Genomic DNA, 25,161 nt, shown 5'->3' on the forward strand with positions numbered 1-25,161 from the left:
TGTTAACACGTACATGCGCCACATAAATCATGGCTGGCTGTGACAAGGCACTATGGACTACATCAGTAAATCAATAAATACTTAGATAACCATAATAAATAATTATAATATTAGGCATTTCCCTACCTAATCTTTAAACTTAAACATTTTATTTGGGCAATCTGCTATGCGTTAGTGATCAACTACCAATTCTTTCATACTCCAGTAAAAGACAGCTTCCATATTAGCCTGTTCATTTTACATTTTTTAGGAAATGTCTTTATTTCATACGGGTGTACTTGCTGACTAGCATCTACCTGCTGTCTTGTGTCTTCAACTCAGGTTGTCTAAAAATGTATGCGGGACCTTCAGAAATGTGCCAAGCTATTGACACCGTGCCAGACTGCAGTGTGCTGATGCTACAGTTAAGCTTGTGGAGGGTTCTTAACTAATACACGACTTAAATGGAGATACGTGTTCCTTTTCTTAATGAAGACAGATTGCATGTACTTCTACCTAAATGAAAGCACGACCCTTAGATCATAACAACTCATATCGTAACAGTTGAGTAATGCAGTCTATTGTTTACTGTCTGTGCTACATTTCCCACCTTTTCATCAGATGCAGTCTCAGTAAAGTTGTTTTAGCAGCTCGTCAAGGCATAATACGGTACTGGTTTCAGACCAAGTCATCTGGAATGATGTATCACTGACAAAATGGTGCGGATGCGAGGTCTTTGGACCTCTGGAGCGGACGAATGCATGGCTTCGTGGTGAGAATATCCTTCCTTGAGCATCGGTCCAGTCATCATTTCCCCACTGAGTCAAAGATGATCCGATTTTGCTCTGCTTTTTGCTTCTGACTCTGGGTTTTTGCGATTTCGATCATTTGTCTCAGGATATGAAACGTGAGATCAATGGAGATGGGAGGATCTTCCCTCTTTAAGCGCTCTTGGAAGTTATCAAGGTCAATCCTGTTACTAGCCTCTCCAATGGGGACCTGGCTGTGTGTGAGGCTTTCTGCACTGCCAACAAGACGGGCCAACTCAGCAGTGGATAAGGGCTGATCGGCCACACGTACCCGGCTGGACATTTGGGACAGGCTAGACAGCAGGGCGGGGTCCTCTTCCTCTAAGTACTTGAGCAGTCTGTCCCTTAGAAGGTATACCAAGGCTTCATCTCTTGGTTCGTTTAGTGAATTTCTAACACTAAATGTGGAGCCACGGCTTCTGAAAAAGTTGAGATCAGCAACTGGGCGGCAGAATCTTGAAGGAATGTGTGCCAGGAACATATAGGTTGCAAGCAAAACTAAACGGACAGTCTTCATCGCTCAGGTGCTGGAACGTATAAAGAATGTAGAGTTAGTAAATTCATTGTGAAATGTAAGAACATGCATAAACAGGTACCAGACAGTGTTGCAAGTACTAGAAGTTGCACTATGCAGTAATACATTTCCATTTTTCAGGAACTTGTTAACAACATTTGAGCTAGTGTGCCTGGACGTGTTGCAGTGAGACATAACGAAAGTACATGACAAGAGAGTACAGGTGTTTACACAGCTTAGTTTTTTTCAGAACAGATTCTAACTTGCAATGCAATATTTTCAGTCAAACTTTTCAAGGACACTGTAAATAAAGTTTGAATAGGCACACGGACTGACATTTGTAGACTTTCTGTCTGCCATTGCTGTTACTGGTAAAATGTTTTTGCCTGTTCTAGTAAAAATCATTTATCATCTTGAAATACGGCTTGTACCCCCACAATTTTAGATGGGGCAGTTTGACTTCAGGACAGTTTTTGCTTCCTATAAGACTTACCATAGCACTCCAATCAATATCCGAACAATTTCGGGAAATGCTACTTCTCTCATTGCATCGTACATATAGATTCTAGGTAAGACCAAATCTGAAACCCACTGTATCCCTGTAAACGCTGGGCTCTCTTTGGTGCGTGCTTAAAATGCCCTGAAACAAGTCACGTGGTGCCACTTGTTTCTCACCAGATGTGTAAACAACTGGACCCCGTTAAGAAAATACGCTTTGCTTGGTACACTTTGTTTACATATTTTTATTTGATTGTTTATCCTTTCTGATCTACTGTTTTCAAAGTTTACTTGTTCATCCTGTACAACCGTTTTTTTTCAGTTTAAATATTAATATGACAATTGTGCATACCAGCCCTTCGAGCTTTTAAATGTTAATAAACCTAGCTAGTTTTCATTATCCTTGCAGTCTGTCCTGCAGTTCGTATACTCACTTTAGGTTCATGAAAAGGGTCTCAGGGAGTTTTTAATTGATGCGAGTATTATGGTGCAGTGAGGATGAGTCAGGTGTTGTATTAGGTAAAGCTTCCAATTAATATTTATGCTTATGTTGATGAGCAGAAGGGCTTGGTCGCATTTTAATATCTCACCAAGAAACTTGAATTCCTATATCATGGCTACCAAATGTATTATAAAACTAACTTTTGAAGGACAGTCAACTTGGCAAGTTCTGAAAGTATGACTTTTCTTTAAACTTTTAACACTCTGCATGCAAACCACAGTAGGGGATTGGCATCTTCGCTTCTGGTTATAGAGTGGAGAGCATAATTTATATGCACATGCACTCTAAATTTTATGTCACATTTCAGATGCTACTGACTAATTTGTAAACTTAATTTTGCAACTTTTAAATCCAGTCAAAAATTTTTACTAGCAAGTTTAAATTGAAGAACTGCTAATCTTATTTTTGATCGTTCTTTGTGGGCATATACCAAAAAATCAGCTAAGTATTTAATAATCTATTAGATGAAGATTGCTGAATGCAGTTTTTAGTATATAATTAGGTAATTCATATATACACCAAGAAGTAACTATCCTGTAAAACCGAGTAAAAGTAAAAAGAGTCAAGGAAATGACAAATATGTATATTAATCAACTTACTTTCTTATCCTTTCAAAAGAAAATTCTCAAGGCTTTGAGTCAGGAAGAGGATGAACTCTGAGAGGTTGATGAAACGCCCCGTCTCTTGAACACTTAACTCCAAGGCTTCGACCAGAATGTTTATATACATTCAAGGAAGCTCCAATTGACGTCAGTGGAAGTACATGAACAGCTTATAAATGAATGGAATGAATCTCTACATCATATAAATTCAAGTGAAATTTGGAATAGCCGAGAAACCAGGGCCAAAAGAAGAAGAAAAATGACTTTAGATGGCGATTGTTGCATTTCTGCATAAAAATGATTCATTTTTAGTCCTTTCACACTAAATTATGGTAATGATACTGACATTAACAAATCCTGGAGAAATTATTACTTCGAACAGATAGCTACACATAACTCAAATAACTAGTTTGTGTTTTTATGTTTATTTTACATCTGAATAGTATTATTATTTGTGTTTATCTCTCCAGCTGTCTGTCTTTCACATGTAGTACACACCAGGAAATGATTCCTCTGATGCCAACTCTTTTTGGGAAACAAGTAGTAGGGTCTACTAGGCAATACGTACGTGAACTAAGAATAAATATCTGTACAAATTAATTGTGCAGCCTAAGGTCAATTAAGCCGGGTTGTGCAGTGGGCTCTGGGGTGGAGTTGAAAGAAAAACATCTCTGAAGTTGCTGGTACAGCAATGCAAGAGTGCCAGTCCTTAGCGCACTAAAATGGTACAGCATGTTATTAATGCAGCCTTAGTGTTTTCTGGCTCTTGTCTCTAAAATGTGAACCAGGAGGTAGGAAAATGTATGAATTCTTAGCACACGAGTTGTCCTGGCGCAATTGCACTGGAGCTAGCCAAGGTGCTAGCGTCAGCAGTGGAGCTATCCAAGGTGCTAGCGCCAGTGTGGAGCTATCCAAGGTGCTAGCGTCTGTGTGGAGCTATCCAAAGTGCCTCGTCCTTCAAAACTTGTGAACAAAAGCCGATTGTGAAGAGTTCGGCTTGGGATTTCATACATGCATGAAAGACCATTGGGGTAAATGCATTTATACAGTTATACATTGTACAAAGGCTGAAAAAATCTCAACATTTTTCAAAATTATGCAAGTATTAGTGGTTCAAAATGGAGTCATAGTTTGGAAGAAAGATTTGGGAAATTTCGGATGCAAGGGTCAGCTGTAAATTTCACCCTGCAGTGTTTGCATGTATATTCTATAAGCTATTGTGTGAACAAGTGTCATACACGCACGCCTGCCACACAGTTCAAAATAAACTCAGTCCTGTGTGCAGAGTAAGAGAAAAAGAAACATGACTGCTGTAAACGCACAAATACATTTTCTTTCCTGATACTGATATGCTAGAAAAAAAAACGTATTAAACAAATTATACGCAGGTATTGTGAACATTGAAAGATAACAGCGGAAGTCTACACTAACTTTTCATTGCATACGACGTATCCTAGAAGATGAGTTTAGTGTTTAAGCAATACGGATCCCAGTAGCAGCGAGCGGTAATGCTCATTATGAAACTACAGCTCAAATAGCAGACAGCCTGAAGATATTAAGGAGTTTTACAAAACTGAAGTGCAATTGTACGCAAAAGGGAACACTTGGCCCTCTCAATAAATATTGCAATGCAGATTGCAAGTATTACTGGGTTCCAGACAAAACCATGTTTTTAAAATTGATGTGAATATTTTCCTTGCGATTCACTTTGTCATAGTACTGGACCGTCATAGCTCGGTGATGCTGTCATCACTTTAGTTACTGACAATTTCCCTTTTATTTATGTTTACTCTAGAATAACTTTAAACATGGCCAGTGTCAAGGTTTAAGTATTAATCCTGTTGTAAAAAAAGTGGTTTGATGTGAAAAAAATGTGTACATGTATGTGTAGGCTGCATTTATAATGAAAAAACATGCACATTTCTATTTTATTTTAGTAAAGAATCAAATGTTACTGAAAAACACTTGTGTGTTTAATTTCGGTACAGGGTGGCAGGGGAGACAGCTATAGTTTTTCCTCCCAGAGAAATAATCCCTTACATAATGCTTGGTGTAAACAAGCATTAACAGTGATTAGTACAGAATCTGTATTGCATTTCATTCTTTTAACCAGGACAGGACAGAAGTTTACCTGGCTAACACACTTATTTTGAATGTGTTAGTTTAACACTGATCTTACATCCAGCACAGGCAAGTGGTTGTAATCCAGTTTAATTCATAAACTTTAGGGAAAATGCCTGACTTAGTAATGCAGTAGTTTCTCTTCCTTTTTAATAGAAGAAGAAGAGTACATTAATAGTAGTTGCAGCTTTTGTCAATATTGCTGAAAAAGAGGTATAACAAAGGTTAATTGGAATAAAATCATAAGCTTTTCTTTGAAACTCCAGTAAACATTAATTTTGTATTAGTAATCATTTGAGCTTTCAACCTACAGTAAATGTCATTATGTCCAATATATGACAAAGTGAAATTGCACCCCCACTCTGAATAATTAGTTTACAATTTAAAAAATAATCTTGCTAATTTATTTTACAGTAATAGCTGACAGAAGTACTGTCAATACACCTTTCAACAGTCTTCAGTCAGTGAATTACATAAGATTAGGTCAGGGAAAGCTACATTATTTTGATTGGATTAGACTGGGTTGGGTACAGCCAAGCTTGATAAACTGACTTAGGTTATAGTATATCACATCTAATACTTAATGTTCACTACAGTAAGTACTTAGCTAAACCACGGTGTTTATGAAATATGTTGTAATGCTTATGGCTTCAAATAGACTATTTGGCACTTACCAATACATTATTTATCAATAATGGTATTCACTTTTAATGTTTTATATTTCTTTTATGTAAAAAACGTCAGTCATACAGTTTATATCATCTTCAGTATTTTCTGAATTGCCTTCAACCAAACAGGAAGAGCATTAATTTCCATCTTCAATAATAGCAAGCATTATATAAGAAAATATTTTGCATCTTTATAGAATACAACTAAATGTTTACAGAATATAGTCCCTTTCACACTATTTGCCATAGTCATGGCCCACTGATCATGGATCCTGTTTATTCATCTGCCCTGAACTTTGAAGAACTATCTCTCCATTCTGCCTCTTCTACATTCTCTCTTAAAACTTGTTCTCTGGCAATATTCTAAACTGCATGAAAACAGCATTCATAAATGAAAACTGGAATTAGTAAGTCAAATGCCTTATCATATTGTTTTCTCTCTTTCCTGCTGAAATGCATAGATGTTGCCCCAACTGCCTATAAATATATAATGCTTTTTATATTTTTTATTTATTTTTCATACTTTGGGCAGCCACGGTGGTGCAGCAGTTAGCATTGCTGCCTCACAGCAAGAGGTTCTCTGGTTCGATCCTCGGCTGGGGTGCCTTCTGTGTGGAATCTGCATGTCCTCCCTGTGATTGCGTGGGTTTTCTCCAGGTGCTCCAGTTTCCTCCCACATCCCAAAGACATGCTGTAGGTGTATTGGACACTCTAAATTGGCCCTAGGTGTGAGTGTGTGCATGTGTGTGCCTTCTATGGAAGGTTGGGCGCTGGGCTGGTGATCCGCTGTGGCGACCCCTAACCGGGCAAAAGCCAGAAGAAGAAGATTTATTTTTCATACTTTAATTTTGCATCTTTGTGTCAGTGCTTATGTTTCCTCCTATTATACATTCTAAGGTTGCATACATATCTGTTTTTGTAATGACGTTAATGGATGTTGTCTAACTTTCCTGTGCTAATTTCAGTGCACCTTCAAACAAGCATATGTGAAAACATACTTACAAATTATTTAAAACCATCTACTATCTCAATTTATATTTTAAGCAATTTGAAAATAGCAGGCAGGTGTTCACATATTGCAAAATAAGGGCAATGTACAAAGTGGTTAAGTTTTTTGCACACCCTATTCAAGAAAGCATTCATATGGGTAAAAGGACATGACACTGCAAAGTGCATATCTCATTGATTACAAGGTTTTTATCAAATTTGTTTTTAATTCCTGTTTTCTCAATATTGTCCTTTAACGTGTATTTGCAAACCTAGCACCACCAAAGTATTGTACTTCCTTTAACTAATGATATCACTTACATTGCTCACATGGATCTTCAATCACTGCTTCCATGCTATTTCATATCATTACAGGTTACGCTGATACATAACTACAACTAATCACAATACTCCCTTTCAACACTAAGAGAATAAATGCTGCTTGCACTTATTATTTCGAGGAGCAGAGTGACAAAGAAGAAGCTGTTAAAAAAGCAAAGAGGGAAAGAAGTAGATTACAACAGACAGCTGGGTTAATTTACAAGAAATGTATAGTGTCACAGGTAGTGTGCATGTGTGTGTGTGTGTGTGTGTGTGTGTGTGTGTGTGTGTGTGTGTGTGTGTGTGTGTGTGTGTGTGTATGTGTGTGCGTGCGCACGCGTGTGTGTGACTGCACATGCATGTTTGCAAACAGTACATGCAACAATGTCACCCATAATCTGTAATGCAACTGGCATACTTTAGACATTGCTGGCTTTATTGGAGCAGACTATGCATAAAGGAAACTCAAATGAATGACTTAAATTGTAATCTAAAAAGAAAAAGAACAATATTTAATTTTCTGATACTGCCATGTAAGTACTATGTTGTTTTGCTTTAAAATGATAATCATAACTTTTCTGCCATTTATTGTCACACTGAAAAACTGCCTCTTGTTATTACTGACATTTCTTTTGCAAAACAAGAGTTAACTAGTTCTTTCAGCTAGCTAAACATATGGCCATTCATGCGTTGCTAAGTTATTGTATAGTATGAAACTGATGTCTACAGCTTTAAAAACTATCAACCACAATTGAAATCTGAGTCCCTGTCAAATAAAAAGTCTACTTTTAAAAAGTAGCAGTGTTAAAATAAAACATATAGGTTTCTTCATAATTAATGTATTTTATGTATTCATTTAATGTTAAGCATGCTTTTTTATTAGACTTTTCTAATATACCTTCCAATAAACTAAATGAATATCATATGCATTACTGCAATATATATTCCACCAGGAAACAATATAACCGTAACTGAAGACATTCTCCAATGGATACAATATTCACCAAGAAACCATCAACATGGGTGACTTAAATATTGACTAGTAACCTTGTAACTCAGTCACCCACTGAAAATCAATACATTTATTTGACTTCTCCTAACTAATCAATATCACCACAATAATTGACAAGAAAAGTAACAGACAATCTATACTAAACTGGATACTTACTAATAAAACCAGTACTACTAACTCTTATGAATGCTTATCTGATTGTATTAGTGACCATTTCCAGTATGCATACATATATACATAGACATCCATACATAGACAAAGACAGAACCTAAATAAGCCAGTAACATACAACCAAGTACATAATTTATCTAAATCCAGCACAGGTTTCTTCACTTCCTTCACGCACCACTAAAACTGGAACTTACTAAAAACCTTACTACTAGATGATGCTGTATCTTATTTCAGCAAAACATTCCTAAACTTTCTAAATGAACAGACACAAATTCAAGCAAAAATAGTTAAATCCACCCCAGTGCCATGACTGACAAAAGAAACTACTTACAAACAGAGAGAAAGAGATAAAGCATGGAAAACATGGACATTTTAGAAACCTTGCTGAAAACAAAAACCAACAAGCAGTCCTACTACTCTAAACTCTAGCACAAACACAAAGATAATCCCAAGCAGTTTTGGTTATGTATAAAACAAATATTTCAACTTGGACAATTTACCAGTCCCTCTCACTTGACCACTAATAACATAGACAATATCACAACCCAATTTAACTACTTCTTTACAAATAATATACATCACTGATCAAACACAGCCCAACTATCCCTTTTCATTCCCACCCCACAAGATAATTTTATTTATTTATTTAACATTTGTTAACCAGAAAAGCCCAACTTGGAACAAAGCCAATTTTCAGCGGAGGCCTGGGGAGAAATGCTCTAGATGCATGTCTTTGTAATATGGGAGGAAATCAGAGCACCCAGAGGAAACCCACATGAACACAGGGAGGGTATGCAGACTCCACACAGAAGGCACCCCAGCCAAGAATTGAACCAGAGAACCTCTTGCTGTGAGGCGACAACGCTACCGCCTCACCACTGTGCCATCCAAACACAGTGACTTTCACTTTCCAGCCATCCAGTCCTCAAGAAGCAGAAAGCTTATACTTAAATTAAAACTCTATCTAGCCAGCAACCTGTCAGCTGGTTATCTAAAACTCATTCCAGACACCCTGGCATTTCCCATCTCTGTCTTAATTAACCATTTTATAAAGTAAAACTTTGTCCCTGCCATCTTGGAAAATTATTACATTATACCTCTCCATAAAGGTAGCAATTCAACTGATTTTTCAAATTACAGACCTTTCACAATCCTTTTCACTTTTAAAAAATCCTGGAAAAATGTATGCACACCCAGCTCATAAATAACCTCACTAGTAAAAATATCCTAACAAGAACTCAGCATGGTTTTTGGTCTTATAACAACACAACTGCCATTCTTAGTTTCACTAATACTATAAACCAAAATAGGAGAAAAGGCAAGCTCACCGCATCTCTCATCCCTGATTTATCAAAGGGCTTTTACACCATTTCCCACCAAAAACTCCTCACTGGATTACTGACCCTTAGCCTCAATTAGACATCACCCTCCAGGTGTCATAGCTACCTATCCAATAGAAAAACAAGCAGTAATGTGGCCCCAGAATTTGTCACACTTACTGCCAGTCTCATTTGGAGTCCCACAAGGAATGAAAACCTGCTCCATTCTTATTCAGTATGTTCACTAACAAATTCCATACTGCAATCATGCATGCAAACATACAATACACAGATGATTCAACACTTATCTGCTCTGCCCCATCATTCCCCAAACTTCAAGAAATAAATGAATGTTTTTCTTGGCTGTTGGATAGCATACTACCACTTCACTCTAAATGTTTATAAAACTAAGTTAATGCTTTTTACCCCCAAACAGTTTTCTGACCAGAAGTGCCAATTCCAGTTTTCTTAGCCATCAGCACTAAAGTAAAAAGTGATAACTCAGTCCAAATGATTAGGCATCCAGGTTGATGTCTATCTAAAATTTCACCAGCACCTATTACAAGCCATAAAACAAAATCAAACAATAAGCAAACAATAAAACTAGGTTTCCTAGATAGGCCAAATATTATCTCAGAGACACTGCTAGAAAATCCATAGTTATAGGTTTCTTAATCCCACCCCTCCTGTGTGCATCTCCTATTTTCACGTAATGAGTCAATCTTACTCTACCCTAGCCTCCTGTGTTTCTTCCATTACCTCTGCATTTACTCTAGTTCTTGTTTTAGGAGTCTACTGTAATAAGGGCCATAATATCTCTCACGATAATATTGGTATCATTTCTATTAGAATGTATCATTTGTCACTGTCTTAATACACATTACAGTTCATGCTTTTAATGGTAAAACTTGTTTACTTAACATGTACCAAACCCCTATGGTATTGTCCGTGTTTCTTCTTCATAACATTTGTTACTTGATTATGTAACTTGTATCTATGCCCTTTTAATATTGTACTCATTTTTCTGTGGAGCTTTTCTCCCCAGGTCTCCACTAAAAAACTAGCATGATAAAGTCAGGCTATCATGGTAATCAAATCAATAAAATAAAATTAAATGACTAAATATAATTAAAGAAAATATACTTTGATGAACACATACTATATTTTTTGGCATGCTTTGGTCTCTCACTACGGAATCCAGTCAGTTTCCTCGACAGTCATGATAACCCTGTTCCTGGATGCAATAAAAGCCTTTGCTTTTCTATGTTTAGAGATTTCTGAAAGAATGGGATTCTGAAATAGAATGTAATAAAATTGTATTGCTCTGCTGAGCAAGCAATAATGTGCAACAGAGTCTGTGTTATTTTGGAAATAATGCACATTCATGAGTATTCTGAGGCCAGACTCTGCAGGCAGAGAGCATCTACACCCCTGGAAGGGAGTTATTTAACAATAACCGACAATGTGGTGTGGTATATTGAAGATATACCCATGGTTGGCATGGTTTAATCATGAGGGCAAAGCCAGAGTGATTAAATAAAGCCAACCATGGGTAAATCTTCAGTATACCACAAAGACGGAGTCAGTTATTGCTATTATACAATGACATTATTTAAGAAAAAAAATACTTACTTTTCTTAAATAATGTCTTTGTATAATGGTGCATTACTGTTCTTCTGCCGGTGGTGGTATACTGCTTCCTTGTGCTGATGTACTGCGCATGCATATGGGACTTGTGTTCCCATGCATACCCAGTACATCAATGCTTTGAAACGGAAGCAACGGAGAAAAGAAAGTCTCCGTTGCTCTGTTTTTTTGTTTTTTTTTTAATTAAAAAAAAGGTTTTGGACACTTTATACCAATGGAAAAAAGTTTGGGTGACCGGACCTTTTTCCGTTGGTTTAATATGGGATTTACAATGGGCACACTGGCCAATCAGCATGCATGTTTTGGAATATTAACAGTGGGGGGGGGGGGTCATTGTATAATTTACAATAACACACACCTTGGAAGTCATTATTGTGTCTAGAGAATCAGCTAGGTCTTATACTGGTTTGTATTTATTTTCTTTTACTACTATGTGTACTTTTTAAATTTTGATGTAAAATACTTCCTCCATCTAATGCTTCAAACTTGCTTTATTATATGTATGCCACAATTTCAAACAATCCTAAAAGATCACTTTTCCAACAAATGGCTGTGTCCATTCCTGATTAAACTGTTACTTCCAGATAATACCAACACCTCTACTTTGTTGACACTAATACCCTCAAAATATGGCTGCATTTAGCTTGATGATTAGAAGAATAATTAATCTACATAATCCATGTTTGTACTCTACAGAACTTGCATAATGCTGAATCTGTCTCTCTTTCTCTACCCTAGGCACCTTATTTCTGATCCTCTGATTCTTTATAGAAGTTGTATATGATTCATGTATTATAATCCCAGCTTCAATAGCCTATGATTTTGTAATATAACTCACTTCTTTGAGAAATTTTTTATATATTTTTTGTTAATAGAAACTCTGTACCCTTGTGTTTGTAGCACACTGTCTATTCAAATGTAATCAAATGTTACTAAATTGTATGTACCATGTGGAGCTTTTCTCCCCAGGCCTCCACAGAAAAAGGACATGTGTCCATTTGGACTTTCCCAGTAAACAAATGTAAAATAAATAAAAATAAAATAAAAGCATTTTTGATGGGGGAAGTATTTTACTTTCATAATGTAAGTTTTGTAAGTATTTGACACACACACACACACACACACACACACACACACACACACACACACACACACACACACACACACACACACATATACACACACACACCCACACACACACGAGCACAGACTCACACACATGTACATGGAAATATGCACACACATAGCACTTAACAACCACTTTCTTACTCCTCAGACATCTCCCTATGAGCACATGAATAAAAAAAAACACAGAATGCAAACATTGCAACTCTTTGCCCCATCTGTATTTTTGCTGCTTAGTGACTGTGCTTTTTTATGCTTAAATCACTGAGGATTAAAGTCAGTCAATAACGTCAGACATTAAAGACTTTCATAACTCTTAATGTTTAAGGAATACACTCTTGTTGAAGTCAGTGTTGCCTCATCTATCTCTTATCTCACTCATTCACTCACACTTATGCCATCATGCCCACAAGCACACGGCAGACACACACAGAAATACAAATGCACGCACACATGCACATGCTTTTCTTTTTTCTTTTATTTAGTATTCCTTTTAATTTTACACTCGCTAAATGGCAAAGCACCGTAATGGTGGATTTTTAATTGTCTGAACTTCCCAGCACCTTAATATGCTGCTGTAAAGTAGAAGCCTTGTTTCTCAGTGGGTGTTACCTGTGCCTTAACACCATGCTGGAGAACATTTGCTGTCCTATCAGGATTTAATGTGCACACTGCCCATTCTTTAATACGAATTACAGAATTGTTGATAACAACTGGCAAGTCATATTACTAATTACCTGTGTATAAAATCCTTCCATGCACTGGTAAAAACAAGCTTCCTCCAACACTGGCTGCATCACAGATAAATCAACAAGATCAGAGCAACTTCTCCACTGCAAACATGTGTCTTTACTTTTAGTGATAAACTTCAACTGGATACTAAAACTAAACTAAAATGTAGAGTTATGATTTAAAGCAAATAGTGCATGAAGCAGAGGGTTAGGATTTGGTCTCCAATTATAGGAACATTGTCATGTGCTCTTGAAAAAGTGGATATCGAGAAAATTTACTTGAGTGCAAAGCTTGGGAGGTGAATGTCTAGATATTCATTTCAATAAAATATAGCAAATGATTGTGAAGGGAGAGTTAGTTGTGATGTTTTAAAATACATGGAGTTATAGCTGCCATTTGTCCAGCAGTGATATGTCTGTTGTACTCTTAGAATTCTGTGTGGAATTGTGCTGTACTGCAGGAAATCACCCACTCTGAAAACATTATGTGACATTATTTTACTAAAACTATTATTTGATTGTTGCCCTTTGAAATGTTTTTGTGGCAGTGTAGAGTCATTAACAACTTTTAAAGCTGTACTTTAATGTGCAGTGCACTTTGCTTTTGACTGCTGTGTGGCAGTGGGATGTTTGCTATACTGTTTTAACAAAAGGTTCATGTATGTCAAGCAGGTTACGACTAGGATCTTTCAAAGAATCTAACTAACATAAGATTTTTTTCTGCTTTTCCAAAGCACAGTCAGAGTGTCCCATGTATTATACTGAAAACTATGACTGGGTCTCTGATCATAACACAAATTGCTATGTATGTAAGATGAAGATGTCAAGAAACTCATGTCAGTAGTGAAATATTGATAGCCATGGTGACAGGAAATAACAAGTAGCTGTAATCAGAGAAACCTGCAGAACATTGAATTTTATTTGCCTCAGTGTGCTACTAGTAACAAAAGGAGATGGTGGGGGGGTTAGAAGTGGAAAGTGCTTTACAGTCTTGGAAGTTGTAATATAATTCATGCTTCTATACAGACAACCAACAGCTTCACACTTTTTTCCAGTATGGCATTGTGGTGGCTGCCATGTCTGTTGTAGTGTAATACATGATAACAGCTTTAAAAGGTACATATTACTTTTTAGTGCATGGAATGCTGTGATTGCTCCAAAACTGGGAAATGATAGCGTTGTTAATCACTTTTATTATGCTAAAAAGGTGCCTAACAATTTTAAGTGCTGTTAAGCTCTACTCTCATGCTACAGCATAATGTGGCAGGTACTGACCACTGCAGAACAGTTGCAAGAAACTAGAACAACTTTAATAGAAGCTGTTAGATACTCCACTCTGCCACACTTTTAAATTTCTAACAGCTTTTAAAGCCATTAGTTCATCAGAGGGGATACTTCACTTCTGAATGTTATGTGGCAGAGCTGAGAGTTTTATGGCTTTCAAAGCTGTAAATTACTTTGTGTCTGTACATTTGTTTCTGTAACTGATAGTACATAGAAGACATACAACTACATGCAGTACAAATAAGTATTATCAGGTCTTTCCAATCATAACCTGATTATGTGTTCTCAACATGAGAAAACCTGTCATACATTACTTCACTTTACTCACACACCATGAATCTCCTGACATGCATGCCTCATATTTCAAACACATTGGTTGTGATGAGAAACCTGATCATAATCCTCTGTGTTATGTAACTAGCTGTTATGATCAGAGCTCTCACTGCAACACTGTGTAACTGCGTTTTATTTCTGCTATTTTGGAGTGTAATTAGTGTGCCTCATGTATAAAATGCTATTAAAGTGATTACCCCATTGTCCTTATACACAGAATCACATAAAACACATACATTTGTAGCTTTGATTATAATTGTTTGTTGACAGGTAGAAAGCCTTAACATAATTTTACTTCCCTTTTAAGGATGTCTCTTTTTTGGCTGCCAGACAACTGAGTTCCATGCTATAATAAAAGTCTGAGTTAGTTAATGAACAGAGACCCTTCCGGAGACTCCTTGTTGGTCCAGAAGCACTAACAACTGAACAGAATGCAGTATGCCCTGGGTTCAATTCCCAGCCAGTGATCAATGTTTTCCTTTCCTGTTATTTGTTAAAACAGACTTGAAACAGTTACATTCTTGACAGATGTTTTCTATTGCAAATATTCTACAATCAACTAATGTTTCTCAGTGCTAGGGACTACTGAGAAAAAAAAATACAAAGCAGCAATAATGCTTTTAAAAAAAAAAAAAAAAACTAAAGTAAAGTTAGGGAGCAGAGTTACTCAGGGTAAAAATGCTAAAGGACTACTTAGATTTTAGATATTTATAAAGACGTGTTTTCTTAATCTTGCATGACTGTTTCATCTAACATTTGTTACCAGTAGAAAAGGCAACTTAGAAAGTTCAGAACTTTGAACATACTTTTAGTAATTATCTGAAATGTAAACCCACCCAAGTAAAGATACAGTTGCTTTCCACAGGGTTTTACTGCATTAAAAGCATTTTCAGGTGCTATGCTTAACTTAACTATTAAGGTTTAGTGTTTAGGCCCTAAGGGTGTTATAGTGTACTGACTTCATAAAATGAGGATTGAAAATTTCACATTTCATCCAGGAAAGCAAGTTTTCTTTAAATGTTACAATATTTTCTGAAACTTGCATGCTGAAGAGCAATCTATTCCAAATTTTTGGAATAGCTTGATATATATATATATATATATATATATATATATATATATATATATATATATATATATATATATATATATGGTTCCCCTTCAGAAGGTCGAACGGCTAAAATCGCAAAATGCATATGGTTGAAGCCATATGCTCAAATTTCAGAAGCTCGAATTTCTGAATGGGGATCAGCATACAGTGCAAAATGGGAGCTTTCCCTTATTTTGCTGTAGTGCAATCTCAGAGTTGGTATAAATAAGTAGCGGGGGGTGGGGGGTGCAGGGGGGCTTGCCCCCCTGCACAAACATTGTTTTGTGTTTCGTTGTTTTGTTTTGTTTTCCCTTTCAGAAGGTCGAGCTTCTGAAATTCGAGCATATGGTTTCGACCATATGCATTTCGGGATTTCAGCCGTTCGACCTTCTGAAGGGGAACTATATATATATATATATATATATATATATATATATATATATATATATATATACTTTAGATGTTTGACATCCCAAAATGCTGACTTTCATATGGCCGAGATCATATGATCGACATTTTGAAATGCCAAACATCTCCTACATAATGTAAAACACATAAAAACACTTCACTAACTGCATTTAGCAGGAGGGCAAGCCCCCCTGCACCCCCCACACCCCCTGCTAATTAAATATTCCTACTCCAAGATTGCACTACAGTGCAGAGAAGGGAAATCTCTCAGTTCTGTGCTGTATAGGGATCTCTGCTATACATGTTCGACCTTTCAAAATGTTGATCATATGGTCTCAGCCATATAAATGTCGGCATTTTGAAATTTCGAACATCTCAAGTAGACCTATATATATATATATATATATATATATATATATATATATATATATATATATATTTACTTCTTAATGAGTTTTATTCAAATGTAAACAAAAGTTGATATTCTTACACTTACAGGTAATGTGATTTGTGTCCAATTCTCAGCTTTTAAATACTAAATATACCAGGATTGCATTGTCTCAAAAATATCTGCAGTGAAGTAAGAACAAGTTTAGTTTTTTTTTTTATAAATCTGTCAAAGAGACTTAGGTCTTTTATAACTGGAATACATTTTGTAAATTCCCTTTGAACTGATTCAAGTTTTTTGAAGTTGACCACTTGTGAATATGCAAAATGAATTATTATGCTCAAAAAAGTCTCAAGTAAGTTGTAGTAATCATACCCATATTTCTTTTATCTCTTAAGGAGAGGGATTTTTAACATAAGTTCTATATCTCTTAGAGCCTTACCTATGATGTTGTTAATATGCTTTTCAAATGAAAATGTACTGGCTATTGCAATCTCAAGATCTTTGTATTCATACACTTCTTTGGGATGTAGATCATTCAATACTAAGGAAATTTATTTATTAAAATGTATTACTTGACATTTATTTTTAACTAAAATGATATTCATATTTTTTTTGCCCAGTCTGTAATATAATAACTGTCCATTAATTGCATTCATGGTACTATTTGTTACTGTAACAAGTTTAACTTTGCAATTATCTACATACTTGTTATTTCAACATTTTCACTTATAGGAGTGCTAGCAAAAAACTAAATTGACTAGAAAGGGGCACAACACTGAACCCTGGGGAACCCTTAAACATGTTGTTAGCTAATCAAAGTGGACTCCTTACACAATAATAAAGTGGAACTGACCTACAAGGCAATTTTCAACCCAATTTATCAGATATGGATTGTATTTATTCATCATTAATGCTTTACGTATCAAGTAATGCAACAGTGTACTGAATACTTTGGCAAGATCTAAAAAATATATATATAAAACATCTGCAGTGAGTCTCCTATCCATAGCAATGCTAACATAATCACAAAATTCAGCTAGGCTAATGAAAACTGACCTCCTTCAGGGAATCCATATTGACCGAGATCAATAAAATTTGAGCTATTATCTGGATCTGTTAAGAGATGCTTTCAATGCATTTGCTCATCACAATGACAGACTGACTAGTCTGTATTTTTGAATATAAAGTTTATTGCCCTTTTTACAAAATTGTGCAATTGATTTTTCCATGACTTAGGAACATTACTTATTAATAGCCTATTAAAGACTGCATATAAAATTTGACTTAATTCATTTTGGGTGTTTGAGATTGGCAGGTAGTATATTGTCTTGTCCCACTGAAGTTTTCTTACTATTTCTTTTTTTTAAGAATTAGAAATAAAGACACCAGAAATAATCAGACAAGTGTCTTGTATAGTTGTGATTCTTTCTTGGATGATTGAAGGAGAACCCAAAAGTGAAGCAGTAAGACTAGAGAAGAACCAGTTAAATTCTTCATCAATCAATTTTGGTTCAACTACCTCCTTACCATTACTTATTATGGATTGTACAGCATGTCTTGTCTGGGGTTTTGTGTTAATATATTTGTAATATAGTTTTTTTTTATTCTGTGCATCACCAGCTAGTTTAGTCTCAAACTTATTTTTTTTACAAATTCTATCACGTTTAGATTTATTTCTATAAGGTGGGAATTTCCTATATTGCTGATTTTTTTATGCAGCTTAATTAGTACAGTATTCCACCAGTAAGGAAACATTCTCTTATTCATGATAAGCATGATACCAGTTATAGTAATTTTTAATGATTTAAGTACCATATCTTCTAATCTTGAATATCCTGAGTCCTGGTCATTACTTGCATCTTCTAACCAGTTTATCTGTGAAATGTTTTTGTAATTCCATTATATTTAATTAGTCAAAAGTCATATATGTATTTGTTTTCCATGGAAAAGTATTCAAATTTGTAGTGAGTCATGGTCAGAATTACCTAATGGAGGTCTTGTATCAGAACTGTTGATTATTTTCTCAGTGTTGGTGACTATAATGTCCAATAATTTTTTGTTCCTGGTGGGTTCTCTGACTAGTTGTGAAAAGTCATAAATAGAAATAATATCTGAGAGTTGTTCAGTATTTGAACCTGATGTTTACTTTTTCCAACTGACCTTGGAGTGGATCAGGTCACCTATTAGGATACTAGCTTATGAGTTAGAAATTCTGAAGGTTAAGTAGGCAATCATAATGAGTGACCAACGCCATGGAAGGATTTGTATACGTTTGGTATTAGTCTGATATTGCCTCCTCCAGACAGTCGCTCATGATCATCAACTATTGTTTTCAAATAGCTGTTCACATAACCTAGACCTGAAGAAAGTCTTTCATGAAATGATAATAAGACACCACATCCATGTTTCCTTTGCCTTAAAAACTGATATTTACTGCACCCTGGAAAAGTTAAACCAGTAAAGTCCCATGCTTCATCAATAGCTCCCATAGTTAAATTGTCTGTTTTCATGATGTTATTCAGTTCATAGTATTTGTTACCTCGGCTATGCATGTTGCAGAAATATGCTTTCATAGTTTGATGAGGTCTTCTGTTTCTTGAGGAGTTTCCATCTTCATATATATTTTCCTAAAATGTCTTTTAGAACTACTTTGATTTTACTACTAGCAAATTCTGCACCATCATGGATGAATGAAAATTATGATTTGCAAACATTTCTCATTCCAGTAGGAACTCTCCCAATATGTAATCAGTTTTATTAAATACGTTATACAGGGTTGCCTTTGAAAGGTATTAAATAAGAATGCTTTAGTAACTGCATAATTATTCCATATTTTAGAAAGCATTATTTCACTAAAAGCAGCGTCCACTTTATTGGAATATAATATTTCCAAAATGTCTAATGCATAGTTGTTCCTATGTTTTAAGAGGGTATGACTGAGGTCATTTTTTTCCGCAGTGAATGACTTTATGTTGGCAGATTTCTTTTCTTCCATTTACAGCAGAGCTACCTTAGTATTTTTTTTACCTAGAGTCTTACTTGTTGAATTATGTACGAGGTTTGAATATCTAGTTGTCTTATTTTTCCTGCATTTAACTACCCTCCTTAGGACTGATATGATCTCACTAAGATTGCCATCTTTTTATTAAATGTATTGTTATTCTGACTGAACTCAGTATTAAGAGACTTGTTCATGTCTTCTTTCCCAGATTCTACGAATGTGGCTACAGCATGTAGGAATGTTCTATTTCCACACTGGCAATCAGCTCTGTTATCCATCATTTTTTTCTTCTTATATTTTACACACTTGATCAAGTTTAGTACAAAGTGAACACAGAATTATTCTGGTTGTGATGTACCTTAATATATACTTCACATTTTGTTCGCTGCATGAATTACTTGAACAACCCACCAATTCTGTGCTGTACTGTTAAACTCTGTGGTTCTTGAGTGGCCCAATGATTTTGTACATTTGACTTTAGAAGTTCCTCCTAGTCTCATCTTGTCTGCTCATATTAGTGAACAATAGAAGTTCAGATTAGGAAGGCTGTCCCCTAAAACTTCATGTCTTCCCACTTTTTCCCATTTAGTTCCATTAAACGTCTGGAATCACAAACATATGGGCAGGCCTAACAATCACTGGTAGTCCACAAACCTCATCTCAGGGATTAGCATGAGGTTAGTGCTTCTGGTTGGCTCTTTCTGAGAGAAGGAACCAGAAACATTGTTTTCTACCCTTCCCAGAGACAACCAATCATCATGTCCGAAAACTGTTTCTTAGGCGCAACCTAGAAATTAATGACATTATTTTGCTCCTGATGACAGAAGAGCACAGAGGCACTGACTCCTAACTGTCTCTGACTGGGCAGTGTGTTTGGGACTTCCTGACTGGTCAGGTTGTGGACCATCGGGCAGTTTAGCTCCCTTGCACTGACCTGCTGTACCTGCTATCCTGGGTATCTGCCAAGAGAAAGATGCAACAAGCCTAGAGACTCATAGAACATTTGGGGCAAGACTGCTGATCACCAAATAGCTTATCATCTTCCTCTTAAAACCAGCTGGGGATTAGAGATGCTGTTTTGCTTCTGGTGAAAGAAGGAAAAACGAATATTGATTCTTAGCAGTGTGTAGCTGCAGGGAGACCAGCACTAACATTAACCAAGTAGTAGCTAATAGGTGAATCACCACTACTTATTATTCTTGGCTAACATAGTGAGTGGCTAAATTAGTAAGTTTTTGTCAAGATTAGTTTTCTAGTACCTTCCATTGGTAAAAGAAGGTTTCTAGACTAGTTGTGGGCATTACTTGCTAATGAGACTAAACTCAACTGTCTTGCTATTGGTTGGTCACTCTGTTGAGCTTTTTTTTTTTTGCTTACTTTCTGTTTTATAAATCAGGTGATTTAGCTCAACTCTGCCCATCAGCCAGTGGCATGACAAGCTACACTGTACAAATACAGATATTTAACTTTCTCTGTACAACTTACTCCCCCCAATTCCTATTTTACTTGATATAGTCAGTAGTTGCACAGCAAAGCTATAGTTTGCACTAGGTGGCACGTGTGTAGACTTAGATTGTCTGTTTTTGAAAGATAGGACCTCCAGTAAATCAACTCCAAACCTTGTTGCTACAATTCCCCTACAGCCAACATCAGTAAGCACCTGGGACCACATATTTGCACTTTCCAACCATCACTATTGCAAGCCTGGTTGAAACGTGCATCCTGAGGCAATGTAGTTATTGCCTCATGTTTACTGACAACCACCTACTACTTAAACTAGTGGACAGTATGTGAGAGATATGGCTATACAATTATACAAGTATACCGGAAGCAAAGCTCTCACACAAAGCCACAACAAATACCAAACAGGTTGCCAGTACTTCATAATATCACACTAAAGAAAGCAGATGCATCTCAGACAAAACACATATACATTCATATGCTGAGGATCTTAAAAGTAACCTACCTTAACCACAAAGGTTTCCTAAAAGTAACCTAAGAAACAGCAACCACACAAAACACAACACAGGCAGCATTAACTATAAAATATATTTGACTCATTTAAAGCCCATAACGCAATCCCACATGCAATCCAATATTCTAGTCATAAGTGACTCCATATTGAGATACACTGATGCATCATTCAGCAAACTGTGCAAGGACAGGGTCACAGTCGATTGCCTATCAGGCACCAGGATTCACCTCATAATCAAGCACGCAAATCCTTGCACCACAAGTACGTATATTACACAGGTATTGTGTGTGTGGGTGTAAATAACTTGAGACATATCATCCAGGACTATATGAAGACAGGCATGATGGAACTCTTGGAATGTGTTTCTGAAGTTGGTATGAAACTATCTTTGAGCAACATTCTACCATCACAAAGAATGACACCACATTACACACACTAGATTATTGTTTTCAACATTTGTCTTAGCTTTTAGTGTCATTCAAAGGAGATATATATCAGCCTGAGAGAAGATGTTAGATAGTTCTTACTACTTTGTCAGGGATGGTCTGTACCTCTCCCACCAAGGTTTTAGTATATCAGCTAAATCCTCGTCCACCCCCATGTGCCTTTTTTTAGGAAACATCATTCTTCTAAAGTTTCCTATATGACAAACCAGAACCTAGAGAACATTAGGGTATTGCTGCTCAGTGTTAGAGCATAATAAGAATGCTACTCCCTACAAGCACTTCTTATCATGGAAAACAGTGATATATGCTTTATCACAACACCAGGGAAAGTGGTCTGTCACTGCAGGGTTTCAATGCCTACAATACATTCAGGCCCACTGCATTACATGAAGGCATTAAAAGTGGCAATGTCTCTATATTCTTAAAAATTAACTCCTAGACTTAGTAGACAAAATAATGACCTGGAACCCATATCCATCTTCCTAACAAAACCCCCTTATCATACCATAGCTAACAATATACATGCCCACCCCTATGTCCCTCCTGCCCCACACGTCATATCTTACTAACCAGTATATTGTCCCTGTGCATTAAGCTACTTTGATACTACCCCATCGCATATCTGGGGAATTAAGATATAATACTGTCATGTCCTGGCTATTATTGGATAGGCTTGTAAAGGCTCTTGTGCCATTAGCCTAGTAATCACCTATGAACCTATAAACACTATTCTCATAGGAGACTTCAACTACCACTCCATAAACTGGGAGACACGTATGCCTAGAAAATTCTAGGTTTCATCAATGCAAACTCTCTGAATCAAATAATCTTTGACCTAACCAGGTGCAACAAAATCCTGGATTGGTCTTTACCAATATGACACAGCTTTGCACTCCACCAATTGTAACTTCCTGTCTAGTCAAATCAGACCACAAATCAGTCACTTGAACCATTAAGACTGAATCCTGAAGGAACTTCCACTACGTGGTTTTCAGAAATGATGCAAAGGCTAAATTCAAAAGCCCCTTCCATCTTGATGAACTCACTGTTTATGCGGAATCTTTTACTGTCAAATTCTTTGCACATGCAAACAGCTGCAAAGATGCATCAAACCCCTCAGAAATTAGTACAATGCCAAATTCAAAAATAACCCCCTATGGTGGAATCAGAATCTAAACAGTTCTCATAATAAAAGACAAAACATTCATTGCATGCAAAAATAAATTTAACTCTCAAGATTATGAAAATGCTCTGGTTAAACTAAACAAGAAACTCTGGACCATGATAAAATCAACCAGAGCCAGATATGAGAGGAAAAGTAGCCACCCAGGTGAAAGATAAAACAAAATCTTCTTTAACTGTATTACACATCTCAAAAGCAATGGCCAGCACTGTGGACAGCTAATAGCAAATGACATCACCTATTCAGAGCCAAAGGACATGGCCAGTTCACTAGAGGATACATTTAGCTCTAACTTTACCCCCTCACATCCAGTATTCCCAAATCATATACCAGCATCTCCACCATCCCTCAAATTACCCAAGAGCAATTTCTTTAATGTGCTATATAGGGCCAAGAACACTACTTCTATGGGGCTAGGCAGCATACCAAGTTGCCTACTTGTCAGCCTAAAATATGACTCAGACTTCCTACCATGACTATTAAATATCTACCTCAAAACATGCTTCTTGCTGGATGTATGGAGGACAGAACCATCTAGTCCCTTTCACAAAGCTGGGGTTTTAACGGACCTAGGTAATTACAGATCCATAAGCCTGACCAATTTTGTCTGTAAGGCTATGGAAAGGATAATTTTGAAACTAATAAATAATACAAATAAAAAAATCACTGAATAAAATAATTAAAATAAAATATTAGGTTATTGATTGTTCTTCATTGCATGGTTATGTATACCAAAAATTACCATAATGGTGATTTTCTTAGATGAATATAGAAGCAACTGCTCATGGGGGGGATGCAGGTGCCTAACTGTCCACAGACACATTGTTGGTCCAGTGACAATGACAACGATGTGGCAATGATAACTGTATGGAATGCTAAGGGGTGGGGGGTTGGGTTCAATCTCCAGACAAATGTCAGTATTTTCCATTCTTGTTAAGTTGTTAATACAATACTAGGTTAATTGGTTGCAGTACGTTTTATACCTGTGTTTTAATTGTGGATTTACAATAGCAAGGTATGCTGTACAACCACAATCTTTATTTTTCAATTGCTCCCATGTTGGATGTTTTGTATTTTACCAGATTTGTGTGCTGTTTTCCACAAAATTTTAAACAAATTGTTATTGTTAAACATGTAAAAGATCAAATATCAAAACATCTTTCTGATATCTGCTGTAGAGTATTAACAGATTATTAGGAGCAATCACTGAATATCCATATGACTTAGCCATCCTGCAGGACCGTTGGTCTTAAATAAATAACTGGTGTCAAAATTATGGTCTGAAACTAAATGCCAAAAAATGCATTATTGTATCCTTTGGGAAGTCATCTACCCAGGGAACCAATACATTGACAATACACCTCTAAGAGTTAATCCGGTTGTTCAGGATTTGGGAATTTATGTGGAGAGTGACTTAACTTTTGACCAACATGCATCTATTACTGCAAGAAAGTCCTCCTGTATTGCACAGCTTATAAACAAAGGGATTCTGTCCATATCTAGAGATGTCATTGTCCCCCTTTACTTAGCCCTCTTTAGGCCAGTCATTGAATATAATGCCCCCTTTGTCATGTATCTATTCAGACATATGCAATGACTGAAATGCCCACAGAAATACCCTACTAAAAACATAAAAGGATTAAACAACATGTCCTATATGGACCAACTCAAAGTCCTGTCACTATACTCAGTATCCTACAGACTGCTAAGATGTGACCTGTGCCTGACATATAAGGCATCTTCTGATCCATTACTGAAGGATTTACTGCACATAAACAAGTCAAATGTCATCATAAATACTCAGTCTAGGGATCTAAACCTCTTCTGCAACATCAACGGAATGGTTTGGAGGGAGAGGTATACTTCACAGAGGATACCACTGCTGTGGATCAGACACCTCATCCATATAAAACAAAGTTAATTCCTGTCCATTTTCAAGTGCAACTTAGATCTATGTATGGGAAGCAGAAAATTAACCCTGGAACTACCCCCCTGTACTACTGATGGACAGATGCAGCTTAATCCCACGCATAGACCCCCCCCT

At 36.4% G+C, this 25,161-nt stretch overlaps 1 protein-coding gene across 1 annotated transcript in view; it reads right to left on the reverse strand.

Annotated features, from left to right (window-relative positions):
- UCN (urocortin) overlaps positions 1–1,308 on the reverse strand; it is a 2,660-nt gene extending 1,352 nt beyond the window's left edge. Inside the window, exon 1 of the mRNA XM_044075471.1 lies at positions 1–1,308. This exon is cut by the window's left edge and continues 1,352 nt beyond it. Within this exon, the coding sequence (XP_043931406.1) occupies positions 787–1,305 (519 nt within the window). The 5' untranslated portion in view covers positions 1,306–1,308 and the 3' untranslated portion in view covers positions 1–786.
- Positions 1,309–25,161: the final 23,853 nt, after the last annotated feature.

The sequence above is a fragment of the Protopterus annectens genome, chromosome 6.part1 (assembly GCF_019279795.1).
Source record: "Protopterus annectens isolate FY-2018-M chromosome 6.part1, PAN1.0, whole genome shotgun sequence".
Taxonomy (NCBI): Eukaryota; Metazoa; Chordata; order Ceratodontiformes; family Protopteridae; genus Protopterus; species Protopterus annectens.